Below are 20,698 nucleotides of genomic sequence, written 5' to 3'. Positions count from 1 at the left end.
TCGATCTTCCTGTGACGAGACATTTATACCTACACCCAGGTATTTAGCTATATAATCTCCCATGTGGGACTGCACAGGAAGACCGCAGATGAAAAACAGTGTTTCATACCTGTAACTGTTGTTCATCTAGGTCTTCCGTGCAGGCACACATACCCTCCCTCCTTCCCCGCTAATTCTCTTGGTACTTACCTTGTAGTTGGTGGCGAAAGAGGATCTGAGGGTACGTCGGGGGCGCCCCGCCTCTTAGGAGCCGTTTTTCGGCGGGAAAAGACGGCCACGCATGCGCGCTAGGAGGCAGGGGCGCCCCCTAGTGGCTTTGAGCTGTAAAAATCTCTGAAGTTGGCAGGCCCGCGCATGCGCAGTCCCATGTGTGCCTGCACGGAAGACCTAGATGAACAACAGTTACAGGTATGAAACACTGTTTTTTTCCACCCAAATTGTACCAAAATTGAGTGCAGTGAAGGATGCTATCCCCAAGTTTCAAGTGAATTGGACCAAGGATTCCAGTACTATAGGCCCCTGAATAAGGTGCCCCCAGGTGGCTTTCAAAGGAAGCTAAGGTTTCTGCAGTTCTTTGAAGCTTGCCTGCAGAGGTGGTTGGCTGAGAGCTCTACCTTTGCAAGGACTTCATTGGAAGGGAGAAATATCATTTCCCAGGAACTCATTAGAATCAAAGAGAAACAACAGAATATACAGCATGACTAGAACTTGGGAAGAAAATAACAGATTTTTCAAGGGAGAGGGGTTCATAATTCCCAAGCATCTTGGATTTGTTTAACTGTTCTGGAAATCAAGGTAATGAGCCCAAACAGTGTTCTGTGTATATTTTTGGTTCAGGAATTTCATTATACCCACCCCTAGTGTGTATAATGAAATCCACTTTATCTCACACATAAATCCATATTATTTCATTTTGTAATACTTACTTCTTTCTTAATAAGGAAATGACTTCTCAAATTCAGTTTCCCCAATATTGCTAGTAGGGTTTTTACCTGAGCATCACCAAAATGAAGTCTGTTTATGGCTTATCAAAGACATCGTCTAACTTGAACATTGATCAAATGAGTCATTAATGTCAGTATTCCACTGTTAGACCTTGGTCTTGCCAAGTCCTTTTTTTGTCTGGAGTGCCATCTAAAATCTGTTTGTGGTAGGTAAGCAAGTTCTATACACAGCTAACGTAGTAGATGCTGGATTAATCTTGAATTTTATTTTTGAACTCTGATTCCCTAGTAGGCGTGGGCACGAACCGGGAAAAAACTGAACCTCGTGTTTCGTTCAGTTTCATTAATGCCAGCACTGGCTGTAGAGGCACTCAAAATAAAAGTAAAGGGTACTGAAGAGGTGTGCAGACAGGCCTGGTGCGTCCATTGAGTCAGTGCCGGCAGCCACCTCGAGCGCTGAACTCTAAAGGAGTGCTGTGCCGGCCCCCAACGACCAGCATTCCCTGTGTGCTTTTATGCGCTTGTGCAGGAATTCTCCTCTTTTGGCGCTGGGCATTTCTTCTGGAGCACAAAAGGGCAGCCCTGCCTTCCCACTCAGCCAGCACCCGGAGAGGAGGAAGACGATAGAAGGTGGTGCCTGCATTTCGCGTCAGCCTTTCCACCAGACAAGAGGGCAGTGAACTGCCCAAAGTGGAGCTTCATGTTCAGCCCCATCAGCGGGGACATTTCTCTCTCTGCCCTGTTTTCCCTCCTCCTCCTCCTCCTCCTCCATTCTCTCTCTCTCTCTCTCTCTCTCTCTCTCTCTCTCTCTCTCTCTCTCTCTCTCTCTCTCTCTCTCTCTCTCTCTCTCTCTCAATTTAAGCCTTGGACGAAGCTTCCGCGCTGGAGCAAGCAAGAGACACTAGCTAGCTGGGGAGCAGCGAGCTCCCATCTGACCTTTTCTCCCCCTTGCTCCCTCCTTTCTTTCTTGCTTCCCTGCCCTCGCCATGTACTAAAAGGAATGACAGGAGGATAGCCCATTAGAAATAATAGGAGAGGCTTGAAGGCCCATTGGAGATAATGGGAGCCAGGGATGCCAATTTACTTAACTGGGCTCCATTAAAATGCATCACAACACAAAAAAAGTTTCAACGAAAATGCGGAATGGATTTCAGACAGAATACTCTGCTAGTGGAATGACAGCCCCCAGAGTGCAATGATGGTCCCTAGCTATAGAGTTTGTGCTCCGGGACCAGAAGGACAGGTTTCAGAGTGGAATGACAGTCCTTGGAATAGGCTCAGTGCTCTGGGACTGGAAGGAAAGCTCCCAGAGTGCAGTGCAATGACAGCCTTTGGGAGTAGAAGAAGTGTTCTGGGACTGGAATGACAGGCACCAGTGGGTGTGGAATGACACCCCCTGTCATTCCACACCCACTGCCATTCCAGTCCCAGACCACTGATTCTTCTCCCAGGGACTGTCATTCCAATCTGGGGCCTGTGTTGATGGACCAAGATGGGTGTTTGTCTGTAGCAGTAGAAAAAAGCAAGAATCCAGTAGCACCTATAAGATTAGCAAAATTTGTGGTAGGGTATGAGCTTTCATAAGCCACAGCTCTCTTCTTCACTACTGGACTCTTTTTGTGTGTGTTGTAATGCATTTCAATGGAGTCCATGCAAGTAAATTGGCATTCCTGGCTCCCATTTTCTCCAATGAGCCTTCAAGCCTCTCCCATTATTTCCAATGGGCAATCCTGTCATTCCTTTTAGTACATCCCTTTCCCGGCTGACATCAATTCCACTTCTCACTTCTTCTCAGGGTTTTTTGGGGGGAGGGGGAGTCGCTTTTGGTGGAAAGAGTGGCTGGTTGTGTGTGCACTGCCTCAGAGGAAGGAGGAAGTGAGGTGAGACACACAATGCCCTTTCAGTCCCTGTGTGACAGGTAGGAGCAAATCACTGTTGTTGGGTTTAAAGTTGTTTTAAATTCTATTACTTTCCTTCCCCCTTCTCCCTTCCATTCTCCCTCCCTCTCCTATTCTCCAATCTCAATGCTGCTCCCTCCTCCACTCCAGCAGAGCAGCGCCCCGCACTGCACCCCCTCTTTGTCATCTCCCTTCTCTCATCTCCTAGTTTCCATATATCACCCCACCTTCCCCCTCTCCCCCAATAGTTTGTTTCAATATTTATACACCACATGCTTAGCTGTCAGCTGCCATTCACTTCAAACCCAAGGTGGGAGGGGGGGAGAATAAGCATGGAGGGTAGTTCCCAAAAAGGATCTCCGACAAAGGTGATCAAGCAGGCCCTGTCAGAGAAACCCTCCTACTGCCAAGAGAGTCTGGGTTCAGAGCAACACAGGAGCACTCTGGTTGGCAGAAAGACCTGCCTAACATGGTTTGGGAGGAAGAGATTGGTGTTACCATGGCTACTGTGAAGGCTCCATCTCCTCAGTTGCCTTAGAGATTCTAACCCTCCCCCCCCCTTTTCCTGGCTGGATGGACCAGAATGGGAGCTCTCTAGTTGGCAAGGACAGCTGCCAGTCAAGCATGGAGGCCTCAGATTGGGGGCAACCAAAAGACTGCCATCGTTGCTTGGGCGATGGATTGAATGGCGTCAAAGTGTCTGGCTTCCTGAACTGGTCATGGAATGGTAGGAAGAAGTCATTTGTTTCGTAAAAACAGAACGTGTGTTTCTTTGACTACGAACCAGCCGTTCCGTCCAGAATTTTGTTCTGTGGTTCATTTCATGCCCATCTCTGTTCCCTAGTGTTACGAACCATTCTTTCTCTTGGGTAGATTTTGTCTTTAATCTTTCTCTTACACCCTCTGGGTAGATTACTGCCACCAGGAATATTATATTCCAAGATATTTTATTTAAATTTCCCCTTTAGTGATGTGCTGAAAAATCAAGCTCCTTCGTGGTACTATGTGGCCCTGAGGATAGGAATGGGATATAAGAATGATACTCTGGGATATTTTTTAAAAAAAACTTTTATTTTTATAAGAAGCATATCGGTTTCATATTATTTCTTAAGCTTGATGGTTTCAAAGAGTGTTATTGGTTCTTAAAGTTTCTTTTCATAGACACAGTCACACAGATCTTCTCTCAGGCTTCACACACAGTTTGCCTGCTTCAGATATCAACCTCCACTCAAATACACATAGACTTTCTCTCTCAGGTGCGCACACAGTTTGCCTGCTAAAATCAGACTCAATATTTTTTTCTCAGAAATGCTTAAACATGCTAAGGCTATACTCAGCTTGCCTCTCTTGCCCTGACTGAATCTTTTCTCTCCCTCAGTAACTAAAAAGTGCATTCACTCCACCCACACTCTCAGTCATCAACCAGTCATATCACTCACTCATCCCTCTCTTTCACCCCCACACTTCATCTGTACCACACCAAGCATTTAAAGACATACACACTTAAAATCATTACATCTATGTTTTGATTTGCTATCTGAAACATTGTTTAACTGAAATTCGTTATATGTTGATTTAGAAATAATTCACTTGTGAATGTTCGAAAGCTGTTTAACTGAACCAATTAACTTTAGGAATGATTATTTCTTTTTAGGGAGTAGATGAAAGTGGAGAGGTTTACAGAGCGACATATACAGCTTTTCAATGTTCCTGTAGTTCTGGTACACTTGAAGCTCAGGGGAAAGAAAAGGTAAGTTCATTTGATTCTAGATTATTCTAGTGATCTACATTGTGTGCATTTTAACTAATAAATTCTTTCATATTTGGCTTAAAAGAAAAAGTAGCTAAAGGTACTAAAATTCTAGGATTTCACCTATAACAGGGTGAAATTAAGCCATATTTGTATTCAAGATTCCATCTTGCAAAGATATTAATAGTAGTGATAGAAGTATATAATTTCTTGGGTCTCTCAAGGTCGACTTATTTTGTTCTAGATTTGTGCAAGGCATTTTTATTCAATGTACTGTATACTGAATTTTTTCCCATTTGAACTAACTGCCATGGTGTAGGTGGAGAAGCTAGTGCGACTGTATAGTGGGAGCTTTGGTGTCTCTACAAGGTGTCCCACAAGACCCCTGCACTGCTTTGCTCAAATTAATTCAGATGTAGGGAATGCTTTCTTTTGGGCCACCAGTGAGTGCTGTGGCATCCCTCAACATCAGCCTGTCTCATATCCTGTTTAAATTAGTGGCGTGGATACCAAGTAGTGTTGAGATGGCTGAAGTTACAGGAAGATTGCAAATTTCCCTTTTCCCATAATGAGGGACAGAGATGGAAGTAGTGGCATTTGAGTACATGGTGTGGGCATCTGCTGAGTTGAAGGGCTAGCCCTCAGATCCATTTGTTTATGCCTCTGTCTTGCAATCTGTGTTCTTTCTTCTGCACCATTGAATGTGCAAGGAATGCTGTTTTTCTAGCTTTCCTGCTTTTTCTTCGCCTGAGCAAAACAAAAGCGTATTCATCTACATTCCTACATTCATGGCGTCTGTGCAGTCCTACATTGGGACTGTGTACATGCAGGCCAGCCATGGAGATGATTTCCAGAGCTTTATAGAAGACTAGGAATGCCCCTCCTCCCTTTGGTGCTTTCCTGCCAAAAAAAATCACATGACCAGGAAGAGGGGTGCTATTCCCTCAGTTCTCTTCTTGCTACCACAGAGAAAGGATCTCCATTGCTGTTCTCTGCTTTTCTCTCACCTCATCCTTGAGGCTGAGGAGAATTATTTCTTTTAAAAGTTTTTAACCCTCAATAGATATCCTTGTGAAGAATACAACTACATTTAAAGAAGAAAAAGTTTCCGTCTTTCCCTTCATTGTTATGGTTCAAGAAAGGCTTCTTCAAGATGCTGGAAAATGTCAGCCTGATTATAAAGGCACCTGCTTCCTTTCTGGCACCCTTGATTAGTCTAGAGGTGTGGCTGTCAGAGCCTCCTCACAACGGTTCTTCTCCAAGGCTGACTTCATACCAGCCTGATTGCTTCCCTGGCACCCATGCTTTCCTTTCCTTTCCTTAGAAGCTCATTGATTAACAACAGAAAGTTCTTGTTCATCGTTTTTTTTAACTCAAGGGATATAAGAACTGAAATAAATTTTGCTATCACCAAAGTAATCTTAGGATCATTATCTCTAAGCAGATAAAACAGTGTTTCTGACGTGTAGTGGGGAGTGATTGATCAGTAGTAAGTGGCTTATTATAATAGTCTCTGTTATTCGCATACGAACAGCCTTCAAGCAGGACGTGTAAAGATGTATCAATCTTATTAAGACCGCAAGGGCAGATTCTATAAAAATAAGGCCTATTTAAAAATTTTCCTTCTAGAGCCATAGAAGGTATAATATTCAATCTTGTAAATAAAAAAGATCTACAATTGCATGGAATATTCAATACATATAGGGAGGTAAAGATTTCGGAGGAGTAATGTCAAAGGACAGGAAGAACAGACAACGAGCTCTACATGTCAAACTTCCATGGTCAATTTCTAAACCACGCTTTTTAATCAAAGAGAGAACTTTTTACCCATCTCAGAGATAAGATTAGCCATCATATCAACTAGTGGCAGTTTCTCATCCAAAGTTTTCCTCCCAACCAATTTGAGAGTATCACTTTCAAGGCAGCCAATAGGCCATCCTCAGCAAAAAAGCCTCCAAAAACTATTTTATTCTCAGTTTGAGGGCAGAGAGCCATGCTCTTGTTTCAAAAGATAGTTGACCAAATTATGCAAAATTTGCAACACAACAGTGTACATTCAATAATTTTCTTAGAAATTGAGCAAGGGGCTGATTAATATTTTGGGAGCAACTTTAATCCAAATAGTTGAATCGTAAAGAATTAGGGGAACCACTTTCAAGTTACAAGCCTGCACAACTCTGGGAATGTACTCCCCCTCCTTATTATAGAAGAACTCGTTCATAGAGTTTGCACAGGGTTTTGTTTTGCAAAACACCATTCTAAGTTGTGAATTCCAAGATAAGTCTGCTCAAAATAGAATCCTCAAATAAGAGAAGGTCCTAACTTGCTCAGTATTAAATCTGTAGATTACCATTTGTAACAGAGGCCATCTCCTACTTTTGATGAAGACTAGGATCTTAGATTTCTGGTAGGTAATCACCAGACTCACACACAGAAAATATTGGAAAAGATTTGCAAGGCCCTTTGCAGACCAGCCCTGGTGTGAGACAAAATGGTGGCATTATTTGCATAAAGAAAGATAGGGACACTAGATTCAATTAATTTAGGTGGATGGTATCACTTGTCAAAATTAGATACTAAATCATTTAAATATAGATTAAACAGAAAGGGAGCTAGTAAACAGCCCTGTCTTACTCCTTTTTCCAGGTTAAATGAGTTTGTTAAATGTCCTTCATACTCACAGCATGCTTGAACAGTTGAGCCACAATATAGTCGTAGTATAAGCCCTAGAAGCCTTTTGTCAGTGGTGGTTTGGGCAAGTTTACTTCACAATTTGGGGTGATTTATAGAGTCAAAGGCCTGTTTAAGGCCACATACAATTGTCCCCTTTTAAAGGATGAATATTTCTCAGCCAGATGATAGAGGACTAAGCAGTGGAGTCAAGGAGCCCCATTTGAAACCAATCTGCTCATGACCCTGCACTGCTTCTGATTCAATCCAATTCAAAAGTTACTTAAGTAGGTAAGAGAAGTATAGCTTTCCCAATGAAGAAAGAAGGCTAACTGGCAGATAGCAGAATGGACTGCATTTTAAATATTGGGACTGTAATCAAATGTCCTCTTGAGTTAGGTATCTGAATTAAAGTGAACCCCGAGAGCCAGGAATCACTATTGAACCAGTTGTTTCACTTGACTTCAAAAGTCATTTTGATGAGATTCTTTTTAATGAAAAGAGGTCACCTAAATATGTCAAAAGGTCTGCCCTTAGAATAGATTAGTAAGAAACGAGGAAAGTCAATTCATTCTTCAAGCCAGTAGGTGGTGGTTATGTAGTTGAAATAATCCAATAGTTCCATTTACTCTCAGCCAACAGGTGGCAATATATTTCAGTCTGTAAATTTCCATAGTGAACTTACTTTAAGTATTCAGCCATTTTCTTTTTATTAAAAAGAATAGAGACAACAAAGAAAAGAAAATAGTTTCAACAATCATCCAACAAATGTATATTCTTGATATATTATAGTTCAAATAGTAGAAAAGACCAAAAAAAGAGGGATTTAATACAGAAGCTTTGTAATCCAAAAACAGCAAGTTAAGCCAGAAGGTGAAGCAATTTCAAGTCCATTAAGTAGTTCCTATTCTCCTTAGGAAGACTGCAGAGCAGAGAATTAAAACATAGGAGGAGGAAAGAAAGCAAATAATGTCCAAATGTTGGCAATATTCCTAGATGTGTTTAAAATTGCTTCTTTAACAATTATTAGGATGCTAAAATGGAATTATAAACAATGTTTGTGCTTACGTCTTTCCCCAGTTATAGTTCACGGTCTTTATCAGCCAAAGTTAAATAAAACGGGTTAACAAGATGGTTTTTAAATCAGCGTCCAACTTACGTTTTGGAATTCAAAGTCCAAATAAGCCGTTAGCAATTGTTTTGATTTTTCTTTGGAAAGCTATAGATTTTACTGGCTCTCTTCATTCAGAAAAGAAAAAAAGAAAAGAAAATGTAGCTCTAATTTTTAGTTTCTTATAAAAGAAGAGGAAAAAATAATTCTTAAGGTTTTAGCACAGTCCAAAAAAATCTATTATATTTACAGATGGCCCTGGCAGACTTATTTGGCCTTTTTCCAGTCACCTCACTCCTGCTCCTGCTTGATGTTCCTGCATCCTCCAAACACTGAGAAGTCTTCAGCTCTCTAATTAAAAAGAGCCAAATAAACCCCCAGATCTATCCAGCACCGCACGCTTGGGTGTTTCCTATTGATAAGGAGACAAGCTCAGGTTGTTTTCCCAACCCTGCCTAGCTGTAAAACCTAGGAAACAGAACCAGCACAAGAGACCACAGAAATGAGAGTCTCAATCACTCACCATGTTGGATCTTTGGCCACAGTTCTGTCTTCTTATATACCTGTATGTGTCACCTTGGCAGAATGTGGTCTTCAGTTTAAGTTTTACACTACATGGAATACCCAAATTTGTTTTCTTCTTTCCTAGACACAGCATATGGTACACCATTCTTATGCTTTCAGTGCTCTGTTCTTCCCAGGGCACTGTCATGATGCTGTGAGTGGGAGATTTAGTGCCATCTCAGAGGCTTCTCCTGTGGTGCAAAGGCCCTACTATGAAAGGATGGCTCCTGGTCTTCTGCAAAATTACTTTGTCATACTACTACTACTACTTTCACCAAGAGTACTAGACATACCTTACCTTTATTTGTCTTTTGTTTTACTGCAAATGCTCCACGTCACTGCAATGCATTGCAATAATGTTTCCTCAACTAACTGGAACCAGCTCCTAGATACTGTGATTGGAGGCATGGGCTAGTTGGCCTTGCGACACACTGTGATGGTCTATGACCTGCCCTTTTGTTTGCTCCTTTGCTGCCAGGGTATATGCCAGGGTATATTGGTAAATGCCCTTGCTAATCCACTGGCAGGGTAATCTGTTATGTTTTATCTCCTGGCTGGTTTTTGCTGCACAAATTGTTCTGCTAGCAGCTCAGGGTTCATTGATGGTTTGTCTTTTCTTTGGCCCCATCATGCCTGCTTCACTGTTTTCATTATTCTGGTATGGATCTGCTATGTTTTTATTCCCACTGATGGCTTTGGTAGGTTTGGTCAGCTCCTTTTCCTGCACTATAGCAATAATCTCAGGTTTTTTTCTGAGTGGCAACCACTGCTCCTTGACTACTAAATCTTGCACCTCTAAGTGGGCAAGAATCTCTACAGCAGGACTTGGACCCTTCTCTTTGTGCTCTTGATTATATTTGGGACTAAACTTTCCTCTTCCTTAGTGGATCTCCAAAGACATTTAAAGTAGAGGTGTGACCCCTTGTTAACTTTGCACCTCTCTGATGTTTCATTTTTAGTGTACAGCACTTCCACCTGTGGAATGAGGACACTGTGGGTTTCTAACCTATGTCCCTTCCATACAGAGAGTTTCACAATGTTAATGTGTCCAGTGCCCTTGCCAGGATTCCCTACCAGGGGTTGGCTTTCAGCCCTCACGTCCCACAACATTATTGGTTGTATTAGTCATTCACGCTCCAAGAGAGACCTGGCAGTATTCTCACATAACTCTTCCTTTGTGGGTTGGTAGAGGCTATCACACTTTCCCTTGAGTGCATGCTTGTTCGTTGCCCTTCACTGATCTTTACCTAGCATGGCTCTCCCCACCCTTGCGGCATTCCTGCTTGTACTTTGGCAGGGACGGTTTTAGAGAACTCCAGTCTTCTTTAGAAGCATCTCTGGGTTAATGTTATTGAGACGCTAAGCGTCTCTTGGGAAGGTGGTCCTCCATAGTCTTTTACTTTGAGAGCTTCACATCTACCGCCTTTATCAAGTGATCTTGCTACTCTCCCAATGTAAGACTGCACAGAACCACAAAGATGAAAACAGGGTTGCACTTAACTGTAACTATAGTTCATTGAGAGGTCTTCTGTGCAGGCACACATCCCTCCCTCCTGTTCCACGGTGAACTCTCTGGAACCTTAGTTTCTGGGGGGGGGGGTCCCCTCCGGAGGCAGCATGGAAAGAATGGAGGGAACATCCTAGTCGTGATATTTTTGGGAGGAAAGCGCTAAAGGGAGGAGTGGCACTCCTAGTATTCTAGAAAGCTCTGAAAATCTTTCCATGGCTGGCCTGAATGTGCACATTCCCAATGTGTGCACTTACAGGTTAGTGCAACCATGTTTTCTGCATTAACAAGTAGCGTTGCATATTTGAAGTTGGAGGGTAAAGTGGTCATGGCCTTCACTCCCACCCAATTGCTAAGATGTCTATAATTCTGAATCTGTGAGCTATCATTCAAATGCTATAACAGTTTTTATCAGCTAAACAGAAGAAACAATCGTAATGTCATTTTTGCATTCCCTTCACAGAGACAATCCTTATTCAGTAGCAAGGGAGAATGCTGATACTAGGGCTTAGGCTGAAATTTGTATCTGGTTCACAGAACCATTATGGAAAATTTCTTGGCATCAAGGCTAAAGATGAGGATTCTTGGAAAATATTCTTTCAATACATATTATATAGTTAGCCACACAGCTACTCTTAGGTATACTAAACTAGCTTGATACCCGTGCTTTGCTATGGTATTTTACTACTTGGCAACCCTAGTGAACTTTTAGAGAGAGTCTGGGAGGTGCATTTTACCTCAGGACACATTCAGTGACTCCCAGTAGCAACTGCACACTGTTTAGAATGTGGGGGGTGAGGACCAATCAGGTCACATACGCAAATGACCTCTGTGTGCCAACTGTCTCGGGTGGGGGGGGAGGTGTGAAATGTTGTGAGTCCCAATTAGCCCGCATATTCAAATAACCTTGAAAGGCTGGCCTAATCAGGGAAGAGTGGCTGAGCTGGCAGTGGGCAGAGGCGCAAGCAGGCAGCAGCCTGCCAGCTACACAGGGAAGCTGTATCCCTTTGAGAAAACACATTTTACCCCTTTTTGCCTCCTTAGGGGGCGAATTTCTTAAAATTCCTTCTTAGTGAGTGTTCTCATCATGAAAGGGATGTTCTCCCCAAATTTCATGTTTCTAGGTCCAGGGGTTTGGGCTGGGCGTTGACACTTGTCTGATAGATAGATAGATAGATAGATAGATAGATAGATAGATAGATAGATAGATAGATAGATAGATAGATAGATAGATAGATAGATAGATAGATAGATAGATAGATAGATAGATAGATAGATAGATAGATAGATAGATAGATAGATAGATAGATAGATTTCACAGTTAACTGGTTTTGTATTAGCGTAACACTGTTACCAACTACTAAAAATAATGAGTTGAAATGTCTTTCTTTCTCTTCTGGTATTGTCTTTTTCCCTTAGCATTTAACCATTATAACCCACAAGATTCTAAGGAGCAACGGGGAACCCAGCTCTTTCCCTCCCTTTTCAGCTTCATTTACTATTCCTGCCTCTCCCCCAGCAGCCCTGTTCTTCCCTTTTCTGTCCCCAACTCTTGTCTTTGCTTGCCCTCACACAGCCACCTCCCATCAGGCTTGCCCTTTCTACCGTCTCCTCCTTTCTTCCCATTTTCTCTAGTCTCTCCCCTGCTTGCCTGCCCCCTCAGAGCACCACCTACAGGTGCCTGGCTCACCCAGCCTCTGTCACATTCCTCATTGCCTTGTCCTTCCCCCACCTTCCACCTCCCACTTCTTCCGTCACAGCAGCTGCTCCTCCTAGTATGTCTAGCAGCAGCGCCTTCCTTTTTAAAGCTTTAAAAATTACTGTTAATTTCATTTTTCATTTTTGGATTCTTTTGTAAACCCAGTGGCTGTCCCAGTTCTGTATTAAACATATTCCCAGTCTTTACTAGGCCTCAGTATGTGGGTTTTTTGATCCACACTCCATGGGCCCAGAATCAGAATTGGGTGTATGGTATTAGCTTAAAAGGAAGTAAAGACTGAAGATGGTCTGAATAGATCTTTCATGTTCATTGATTGAACCTCGCATTCAAGAAGGACATTGTATCTCATTTTATCTCGGTTCTGAGTCTTGGCTTTATGATGGCAGTTAAGCTTGTGCTACTGAGGTAACTTAGATTAGGGTAGTACTATCGTTTCTGATGGAAGAAAGCCCAGCTTTTGTGTAAAAATACTGTTCTGTCAGGTTTGGAATAGTATAAATTATTTAAATATATGGTTTATTTCTTGTTAGGTTGTAATCATGTTTTTGCCAAGAGATAGGGGTGATTATTCTCAGTTCTGGGATCTTGAGTGTCACCCACTTCATGAGCCTCACCTGAAAGACAAGCACAGACTGCAGTTTTCTGGAGTGGTGAGTACATAGAACAGCAATGTTTTGTTGGATGCTTTAGATTTCTCATTAATTCTCCTCTATTAAGATAGAATGAGGAAATGATCATTTATTAATGATTTAAATGATAAATGGAAGAAGGCTATGGGTTGTTGCTGCATAAATGTAATTTACTAATTGGGTAACCTCCTACAAACCAAAGTACCTGTATGGATCCAACATCCCTGGCCCAGCACTCACCTGCTCAGAAGACAACTGAGTTGTGACAGCAGCAGTGAGGCCAGCAGACTGCACTGCATCCACTTTGGAGACACTACAGAAAATGGCATTGGGGAGTGAGCCTGCCCTGTGAGTCACAGGAAGTGTGGTGGCAGCTCGCAACCTGCCCGGCCTGCCCTTATATAAAACAGCAAGCCTTGCCTGGATCACCCAGGAAGACTGGCTGGCTTATTGGAGGGCAGTCAAGCAGAGCCAGGCCTGCTGCACTACCCTTGGGGGATTGGAGGCTGGGAGAAGTCTGTGTTGGCCAACAAAATGGCCATTTGTGGCCAACAGGAGGGAGGGAGGGCGAGATCTCCAAAGGCAGTTTCTAAGGGATCCAGGAAGTGTACATACTGCATTAACAATGTATATGCTTCTGCAGATCATATGAGATTATAATTGCCACAAATGCCATCCTAACTGGCTACCTTAGCATCTTAGCCCAAGGCAAGCAGTCACAAGCCAAGTCAGATAATAGGAACTCCAGGTGATCAGACTGGGCCTCCATGCCTTCAAGAATCAGGCATGGGGCTGATATGCATCCTCACAGTAACAGACAACACTATGGCAAAGTTAGCCACAAGGGAGAAAAAAGGTCCTGCTCTCCAACAAGAAACCACTTTGGTACCATACTGGGCAGAGTACCATACCACAGCCATTTCTGTTCAATACCTCAGTGGTGAATTGAACGACTAATCAACTAGTTCTGCCACCAGGATCTGAATCCTGCAAACAGACCTTGAGCCAAAATCCTTTTTGAGCAGTTTCCATATGACTAGGGCTACTGGTGTTGAACCTCTTTCTTGCTCTTGAGAACAAGCTCCAAGGGTTTTTGTAAAAGTTAAGAACTGAAGGAGCATGTACCAAAATGATGTCCTTGCCACTCGCATTTGATTTAAAAAGTATGCCTTCAATAACTAAAATAATGAAAATTAATAGTGGGGGAAAAATGCAAACATGTTTTTGTGGACTGCCTGTATTTTAAAACTCTTTGCTGATTGCTAGTTTTAAAAAAATAAGGGAGCAAAAGGAGATAATGTTAATCACCCTGGCCCCAAAGCCTGGCATATGCCTTCCTGTGAACTTGCTTCATTTCAAAGGCCATTCAGCCAAGGAAGTAAGAGCTGAACTGATTTCCTATTATCCACTTAGTCAAGGAGTCCATGGTTCTTGGAAGTGGTAGTAATGACAATCCATTCTCCATGGATCTTTCCAATAATACATAGCATATTATAGGGACCATTACAACACTCTAGCCCAGACTTACTTGTTCCTTTCCTTTTATTCCCTTAGAAGCTTATTGATTCATAAATGTTGAGCAGTAGAAAATACTTATTCCTTATCTTTTTGGGATGCAAGGGACAATTGCTAAGGTAAACTTAGGATCCTTACTGCTAAGCAAAAGAGCCAGAGTTTCAAGAGTATAAGGGGACGGTTGGTTAATTAAAGGCTTAATATAATAATCCCTTATATTTTTGAAGATCCTACATTCAAGCAGGACATGAAAGGATGATATCAATCCTATTAAGGCCACAAAGGCAAATTCTGTCAGAATAAGGCCTGTTTAAAAATGTCCCCTGTAAAACCATTATGGATAAGATTCAATCTTGCAAACAAGAAAGCCCTAAAAGTATCATGGGATGGTAAGATAATACATGTAAGGAGGGTATTGATTTTGGGAAAGGAGGACCAAAAGATAGTGGTGAACCAACTTTCTGGGCTCTCAAAATCCAACTGCTATGGTCGATTTCTAGGAAACGGTTTTTAATCAGAGAAAATGCTTTGGATTTGCCCATCTCAAAAATATCAATCAACAATCCAACTATCATCTGTTTCTCATCCAGGGCTTTCATCCAAGTTGATTGGTGGGTATCCCGATGTAGAGCTTCTAACAAACCATCTTTAGCATAGAACAGTTTTATAGCCATGCTCTTGCTTCCAGGGATAGCTGTGCAAATTCTGCCTGCAATACAATGTTAGACACACAATAGGAGATATTCAATATTTTCCTAAGAAATTGTACTAAAAGATATTATCAGAGATAGCTTTAATCCAAATAGCTGAGCCATAAAGAATAATGGGGGCCACTTTCAGATTAAAAGCCTGCACCCCTCCAGGAATATACTCCCCTCCACTTGTTCACCTGAACACTGACAGGAAGGATCTAGACAGTCTTAGAAACTGAAAATCAGTCATCAACAAACTACTGGCCTTCTGGACCCCCTCAATCCCTCAACAAACAGTCTTTATGATTTGGAAAACATTTAGCAGATTGTACTGTCACTTCCTTGAGTGCCTGTCCGACTACTCTTTGCTGACATCTACCACCTTCCCACATCTCCTCAACCCTGAGTCCCACCCAGCACCTTCTCGATCTTTTAGGCCAGTCTGGTATGGGTCACCATATGAAGTAAATTTGGACTTGTGGGCTACCATATCAAAAAGGTTGGGAACCACTGTATTAATCTGTTAATGCTTCTCTTCAATACTGAGAATTGTTAGAGATAATAAGCAAAAACAAAGTATTAAAAAGCCAGTACATTTGTTTTATTTCTTATCAGAAACTACAGTAAAACAATTTGAGTAATCAGTGCTAATGTTTAACTTGGAACATTTCTTGAAACAGGGCATTGTAGAAAATGAAACTTTAAAGAATGAAGTCTCATCTGCTTTAGTAAAAGTTAGTGTTCCACTTACTTCCCAAAGAAGAGAATACCCTGACACCTCTGATCCCAAAGCTAGGTATGTGAATGATATGATAATTCACTGGAATACTATGAAAAACCTAACTTACTGTGTACTTATTTGTTGCTAATCTTTTTTGAACCATCAATACGGTCTCCAACGCTCCGGACAGAGTGGTCCTCCAATTCCATTTCTACAAAATTTCAGTTTCATTACTTTTTACAGTTCTTTAACTATTAGAAGCATAAAATTGTAGCAATCCTAGTAGAGCATCCAAGAACCCACTGTTACTGGAAGTGGTCTCCTTGCAATAAAATATGATTTATGGGGGGAATTAGCTAGCAAGGAAGACGGCTATACGAGAAGCTGTAACCAGGTCCCTTCCGACAATAGAACAAGCAAGTCTGGTGCTTAATATCAAACAATAACTTTTTATTGAACACAAGAACTTCATGCACATACACACCAATTACTGGGGGAAATAATTACACACACACACAGAGTCCTAGGAAATGTAGCCAGAAATTGGGAATAGCGAGAGGGAGTAATTATATCTGCCTATCCTGGAGAAGGAGGTCCAGTCCGCGGTGAGGAGAGAGAGATGCTTCAAACATCCAGCATCCTTGGCAAAGCAAGAGGCTTAGAGCAAACCTCAAGGGAACAGTGCTTGTGGATCCAGAAACGTGTTCAATTTGAATGGGGCTAAGGCTCTGCATTTATAGGTAAAATGTGCCCCAAGGTGGAGGAGAGTCCTCCTAGCAGTTAGGACAAAGACTCCAATGGTCAGTTCCTGGGTTAGACAAAAGGCTTGAGTACTTCAATTGATAGCTGCCGGGGTGTGTGAATGCAGATGCAAAACTAGTTCTAGCGCTGTAGAAAAAGGACAGTTTTTCTGATGAAGTACACCGGAGCTAGGTTAAGTGTTTTTAGGGAGGGGATACATTGTGCCAGGAACGACTGTCCATACTTATGAATGTCATTTGATTAGCTCCTCAATCATGGACAGGAGATCTCATCACGGAAGGAGGGAACGGAATGTGCTAAGTGGGGGTGACTCTGCAAGTCTTTTGTTGCTCTGGGCACCAATGGGGCCAAAGAGCTAGTAAATCCAATCAAGCCACAATCACTCCACATTCCAGGGCAGCATTCATTGCATGCCTGGTTCTCCCTGGCAGGATGTAGCAACGGCAGAGGCTCTCTGGAGGCTATACGGTAGCTACACCACTATTTCAGTGTTACAAGATATTTGAGAAAAGGTTTTTGATAAGACACCAAACACTAAGAAGCAAGGTGGCCTGGTGGACTTTTCTGGTGGTGATATATCCATTGTCTTTCAAAATCAGGGAAGGAGTATATGCCCAAGATGGTGTCCATACATTTCCTTCAACGAGGGTTGGTGAATCAAGCATGTTGAAAATCCGCATGCGAAATTATTCGACCTCTTCAAACATGGTATGTTAAATCAGATATGAAGTCACTATGCCGCTTTGATCTTAAACATTTTTTCAGGATTAATGTAGTAATAACTAGTGGTCTGCCTAACAAAATTCCCAAAGCTGAAGATACACACAAAAGTAGCTGTTTTGAATCATTACTGTGATTTTCCGGAATGGTACCACAAATCCAAGATGCTTGGGAATTATGAAACTCCCTCTGCTGAATAATCCATGGGGTTTTTTCCTAGTTTGGTTGCTTACCAACCATGCAACATGAGCTCATGTTTTTCTTTAATTCTATTGATTTCTTGGACAATGGCATCTCTCCCTTCCAGTCAGATCTTTGGAAGGAAGGTGCACAGAGCTGTCCTAGCCTTTGGATACAAACTGTAGAGAGCAGCCATTTTCCTTCACTCCATCTCATGTGAGGGTGGAGCCCTTTTTTCTTTGCATGTAGCACCTGTTCACTTTGTTCAGTGCACTTTGTTCAGTGGCCTGTGGAATTGAAAAACTTGGTCCAATTTACTCTGCTGCAATTTTGGTGTCATTTGGTCAAAGAACAGCCACTTTTCTCCCTGGAAAAGGCACCTTGTTGCAGGCCTTGTAGAATTGGAACCTTCAGTCCAGTTCACTTGAAACTTGGGAATTCTTTAATGGACAAGTAGCCCTAGCTCCACTGCAATTTTGGTGTCATTTGGTTGCCAAACAGCCACCCACATCCCCCATAGGGAATAATGGCAGACCATCAGGGGGTGGGGTCTGCAAAGGAAAGCTTCCTCACTTTGTGAAAGGAAACAAAAAACAGACCACAACAAGGCTGGCAAATGCAGAATTTTCAGCAGAAAGGTTTAAAAAATTGATAGTCTGTCCATCACCGTAAGAGTAGGAAAATGAAATGAATGCAGGCAGGGTTGTCTTTTTTTCAGATGCTCATGGCTTGCTGGAGCATTCTTGCTAGACTGGCTGCTTGATAGCTATTTTAGGAATCAGTAGAGAGAAGTGCAGCTGTGCAGAGAGGAACCTATTTCAGAGGAATGTAAAATCAAACTTTGGAGGGTTTTAGATTAGAGGGAAGGCTATGTTCTGTGTGCCATTATCTAACGAAGTGACTGCCCCAGACCTTCATATACATTTGCTATTGAAAACAATGGTCCCAAACTCCAGAATGAAAAAACCACATTTGAATCCTGAACCAGTATCATCCTATTCGGAAATAAGCAACCACAGTAAAAATTTCCCTCCAAAGCCCAGATCCAAAATTACAAGAATTTTTCTCAGCACACACCCCAAATAATAACTGCAACACACTTAATGCTTAACGCTAACTGGATCTTGCAAATGCAGCAGCCTTATATTTTTATCAATATTGCATGACTTGTTCATTTTTTACCAGAATTTTTGCTAGTTTCAACTGTAAAATTACAGTTTTCATTAAAGCCAAATGCTGGATTAAAGTTTAATCCAATTGCTTTAATCTGTACTTGATACGATAACCAAGATTTTCACTTAAACCTGCTTCTGGTATCTTTTTTAGTTGAAATCAGTGAATAAGGATGTATATACCTACCTTTCATGAAAATAGCCCTGTTTACTATAAATTAAATAACCTGCCTTTTAAAAACAATTTCTTACTAAATTGCAGCTGAAATTTTTAAGACCCAGGGAGCCTTTTTACATCAAGCATTCCCACTATAACTTAAGGTAAGTTGTTTCATGTTCTAAAGCTGGATCCTGTACATGGATAAAGCCTGATAATTATTGAGTTAATAGATACTACCATTGAATTCTTGGTCCTGCAGCAGTGCAGTAATAGTTTCATAAGGGTGCATGAAAGACTTACTGCTTGAGCTCAGAATTTAGATTCGGTGCTTTTTCAAGGTATCTGTGGGCTTTATTTCATCTGAAACATTTAAATGTCATTCATTTATGTGTGATTCATTTTTATCCTAGCATAATCAAGCTGTTTTCACACCTCTGGTTGTAGCAAATACGTGTGTATGTCTATAATCACAAACTGTTTTCTGACAGAGTGTTATACAGAGTTGGGTCCCAAAGTGCTGTTTTGCCAGCATAATGCCAGCTAGCAGAACAGGGGATGCTGTTTTGGCCTATTAGTCCCTACCCACACTTTTCTGCCCACCATTTTTAGCAAGGTTTCTCTGACCACTAGAAATAGAATTTTAGAGGGCTCAGTCGATTACAGGTGGAGGGTGGAAAAGACAAGAAGGACCTGTTCCACAAATTTCTTTCCATTGTCATATTTTGAATTCAGTCCATGGTGTTAAACACATGATGTTTTCACATAGAAATTTCTCTCATAGTTTTATGATGTGTACATCTGAGAAGAGGAAGAACACTTAGCAAAACCAATTCAATGAGGGGAAATTATTTAATCCAAGACATTTGAGCTGGCTTCATAGATTCAACGCTGTAATGAGTAAACTTATTTAGGTCCTGTAATTTCCATTAGAGAACTAAACAAGTTCAGCTCTGTAAATTTAATGTGGTTTAAAAGTGCTCTAAACATTATTTGGATTGTACACACTTGCAAAATGGAAATTAAGCCAGGGGGCGGGGCATGTACATAGCTGCAAAGTGAAAAACAGACCTCAAACTGCTTTTCAGAGTTGCAGTGAAGCCTGGAGGAAATTCTGAGTCCTATAATTACATTTAAGACTACAGTGTGTCTTATTTTTGTGAACTTGTTTCTTGCAGATGTCATCACTACTGCAACTTACCAGTCTTTTTCAGACCCGTGTCAGCAGGCATTTTCAAAAGCTTATTGGTGGTACAGACAGAGAAAAATGATACACTCACCATTCAGCTCATTGGTGAGGGCTTGCCACAGCAGTAGCCATTAGCTATTGTTAACACATGATAAATTTACAACTAAATTATTGAATTGGCAAGCTTCTTTTTTGTACACTAAAATTATATTTTGTGAGAAACGGGTGCTTTGTAATTTTGTAATTTTAAATAAAATAATTTTGTATAGGCATCATGTCACTTAACACTACTGCACTTTGGCTGCCAGAAGCAAGACTATCTCTTATTTTTGTATTGTCTGCAAGTTATAATGTTTGTTTGTTTTTTAAACTCAATTTCATAAATAAAAGATTTCTTTAAATTCTTGCCTGCTTTAGTGTGCTTAGGATACCTATAACCACAGCATGGGGAGGACAGTTGCCTTCATGCCCTGTTTGTGGACCTCCTACTGCCGGGGAAAGGGATGCTGAACCAGATGGACCTTTAAGTCTGACCAGCAGGAATCTCTGCAATCTTACATTCTTCAGGACATCACATGCAAATGAGATAGAGGATTAGCATCCCCACCCAGATGCTTATTGGGAGTCATGTCTATAATTTTCCACTGTCAAATTATCCATCGTGGTAGAACGGGCGGCAGAGATTAAGAGAGTGTTAAATACTTGAGTTTGGAGTCCTGTTATATGACAGTCCTATGTGCTTGGCCTAAAATGGTATGGTTGTGTATGTGTGTGATGGAGCCAGAGCATATAACAAA

The 20,698-nt window shown here is 41.6% G+C and overlaps 1 protein-coding gene across 1 annotated transcript in view; it reads left to right on the top strand.

Moving 5' to 3' along the window:
* The window catches only part of CEP192 (centrosomal protein 192), a 130,509-nt gene extending 110,213 nt beyond the window's left edge, over window positions 1-20,296 (top strand). Inside the window, exons 50-55 of the mRNA XM_054985869.1 lie at window positions 4,497-4,592; window positions 12,695-12,814; window positions 15,681-15,796; window positions 17,083-17,191; window positions 18,818-18,876; window positions 19,891-20,296. Of these exons, the coding sequence (XP_054841844.1) occupies window positions 4,497-4,592; window positions 12,695-12,814; window positions 15,681-15,796; window positions 17,083-17,191; window positions 18,818-18,876; window positions 19,891-20,029 (639 nt within the window). The 3' untranslated portion in view covers window positions 20,030-20,296. The remainder of the gene's footprint in view (window positions 1-4,496; window positions 4,593-12,694; window positions 12,815-15,680; window positions 15,797-17,082; window positions 17,192-18,817; window positions 18,877-19,890) is intronic.
* Window positions 20,297-20,698: the final 402 nt, after the last annotated feature.

The sequence above is a fragment of the Eublepharis macularius genome, chromosome 7 (assembly GCF_028583425.1).
Source record: "Eublepharis macularius isolate TG4126 chromosome 7, MPM_Emac_v1.0, whole genome shotgun sequence".
Classification (NCBI taxonomy): Eukaryota; Metazoa; Chordata; class Lepidosauria; order Squamata; family Eublepharidae; genus Eublepharis; species Eublepharis macularius.
Note: the sequence above shows the minus strand (reverse complement) of the source record. Positions and strands in the feature narration are given on the sequence as shown.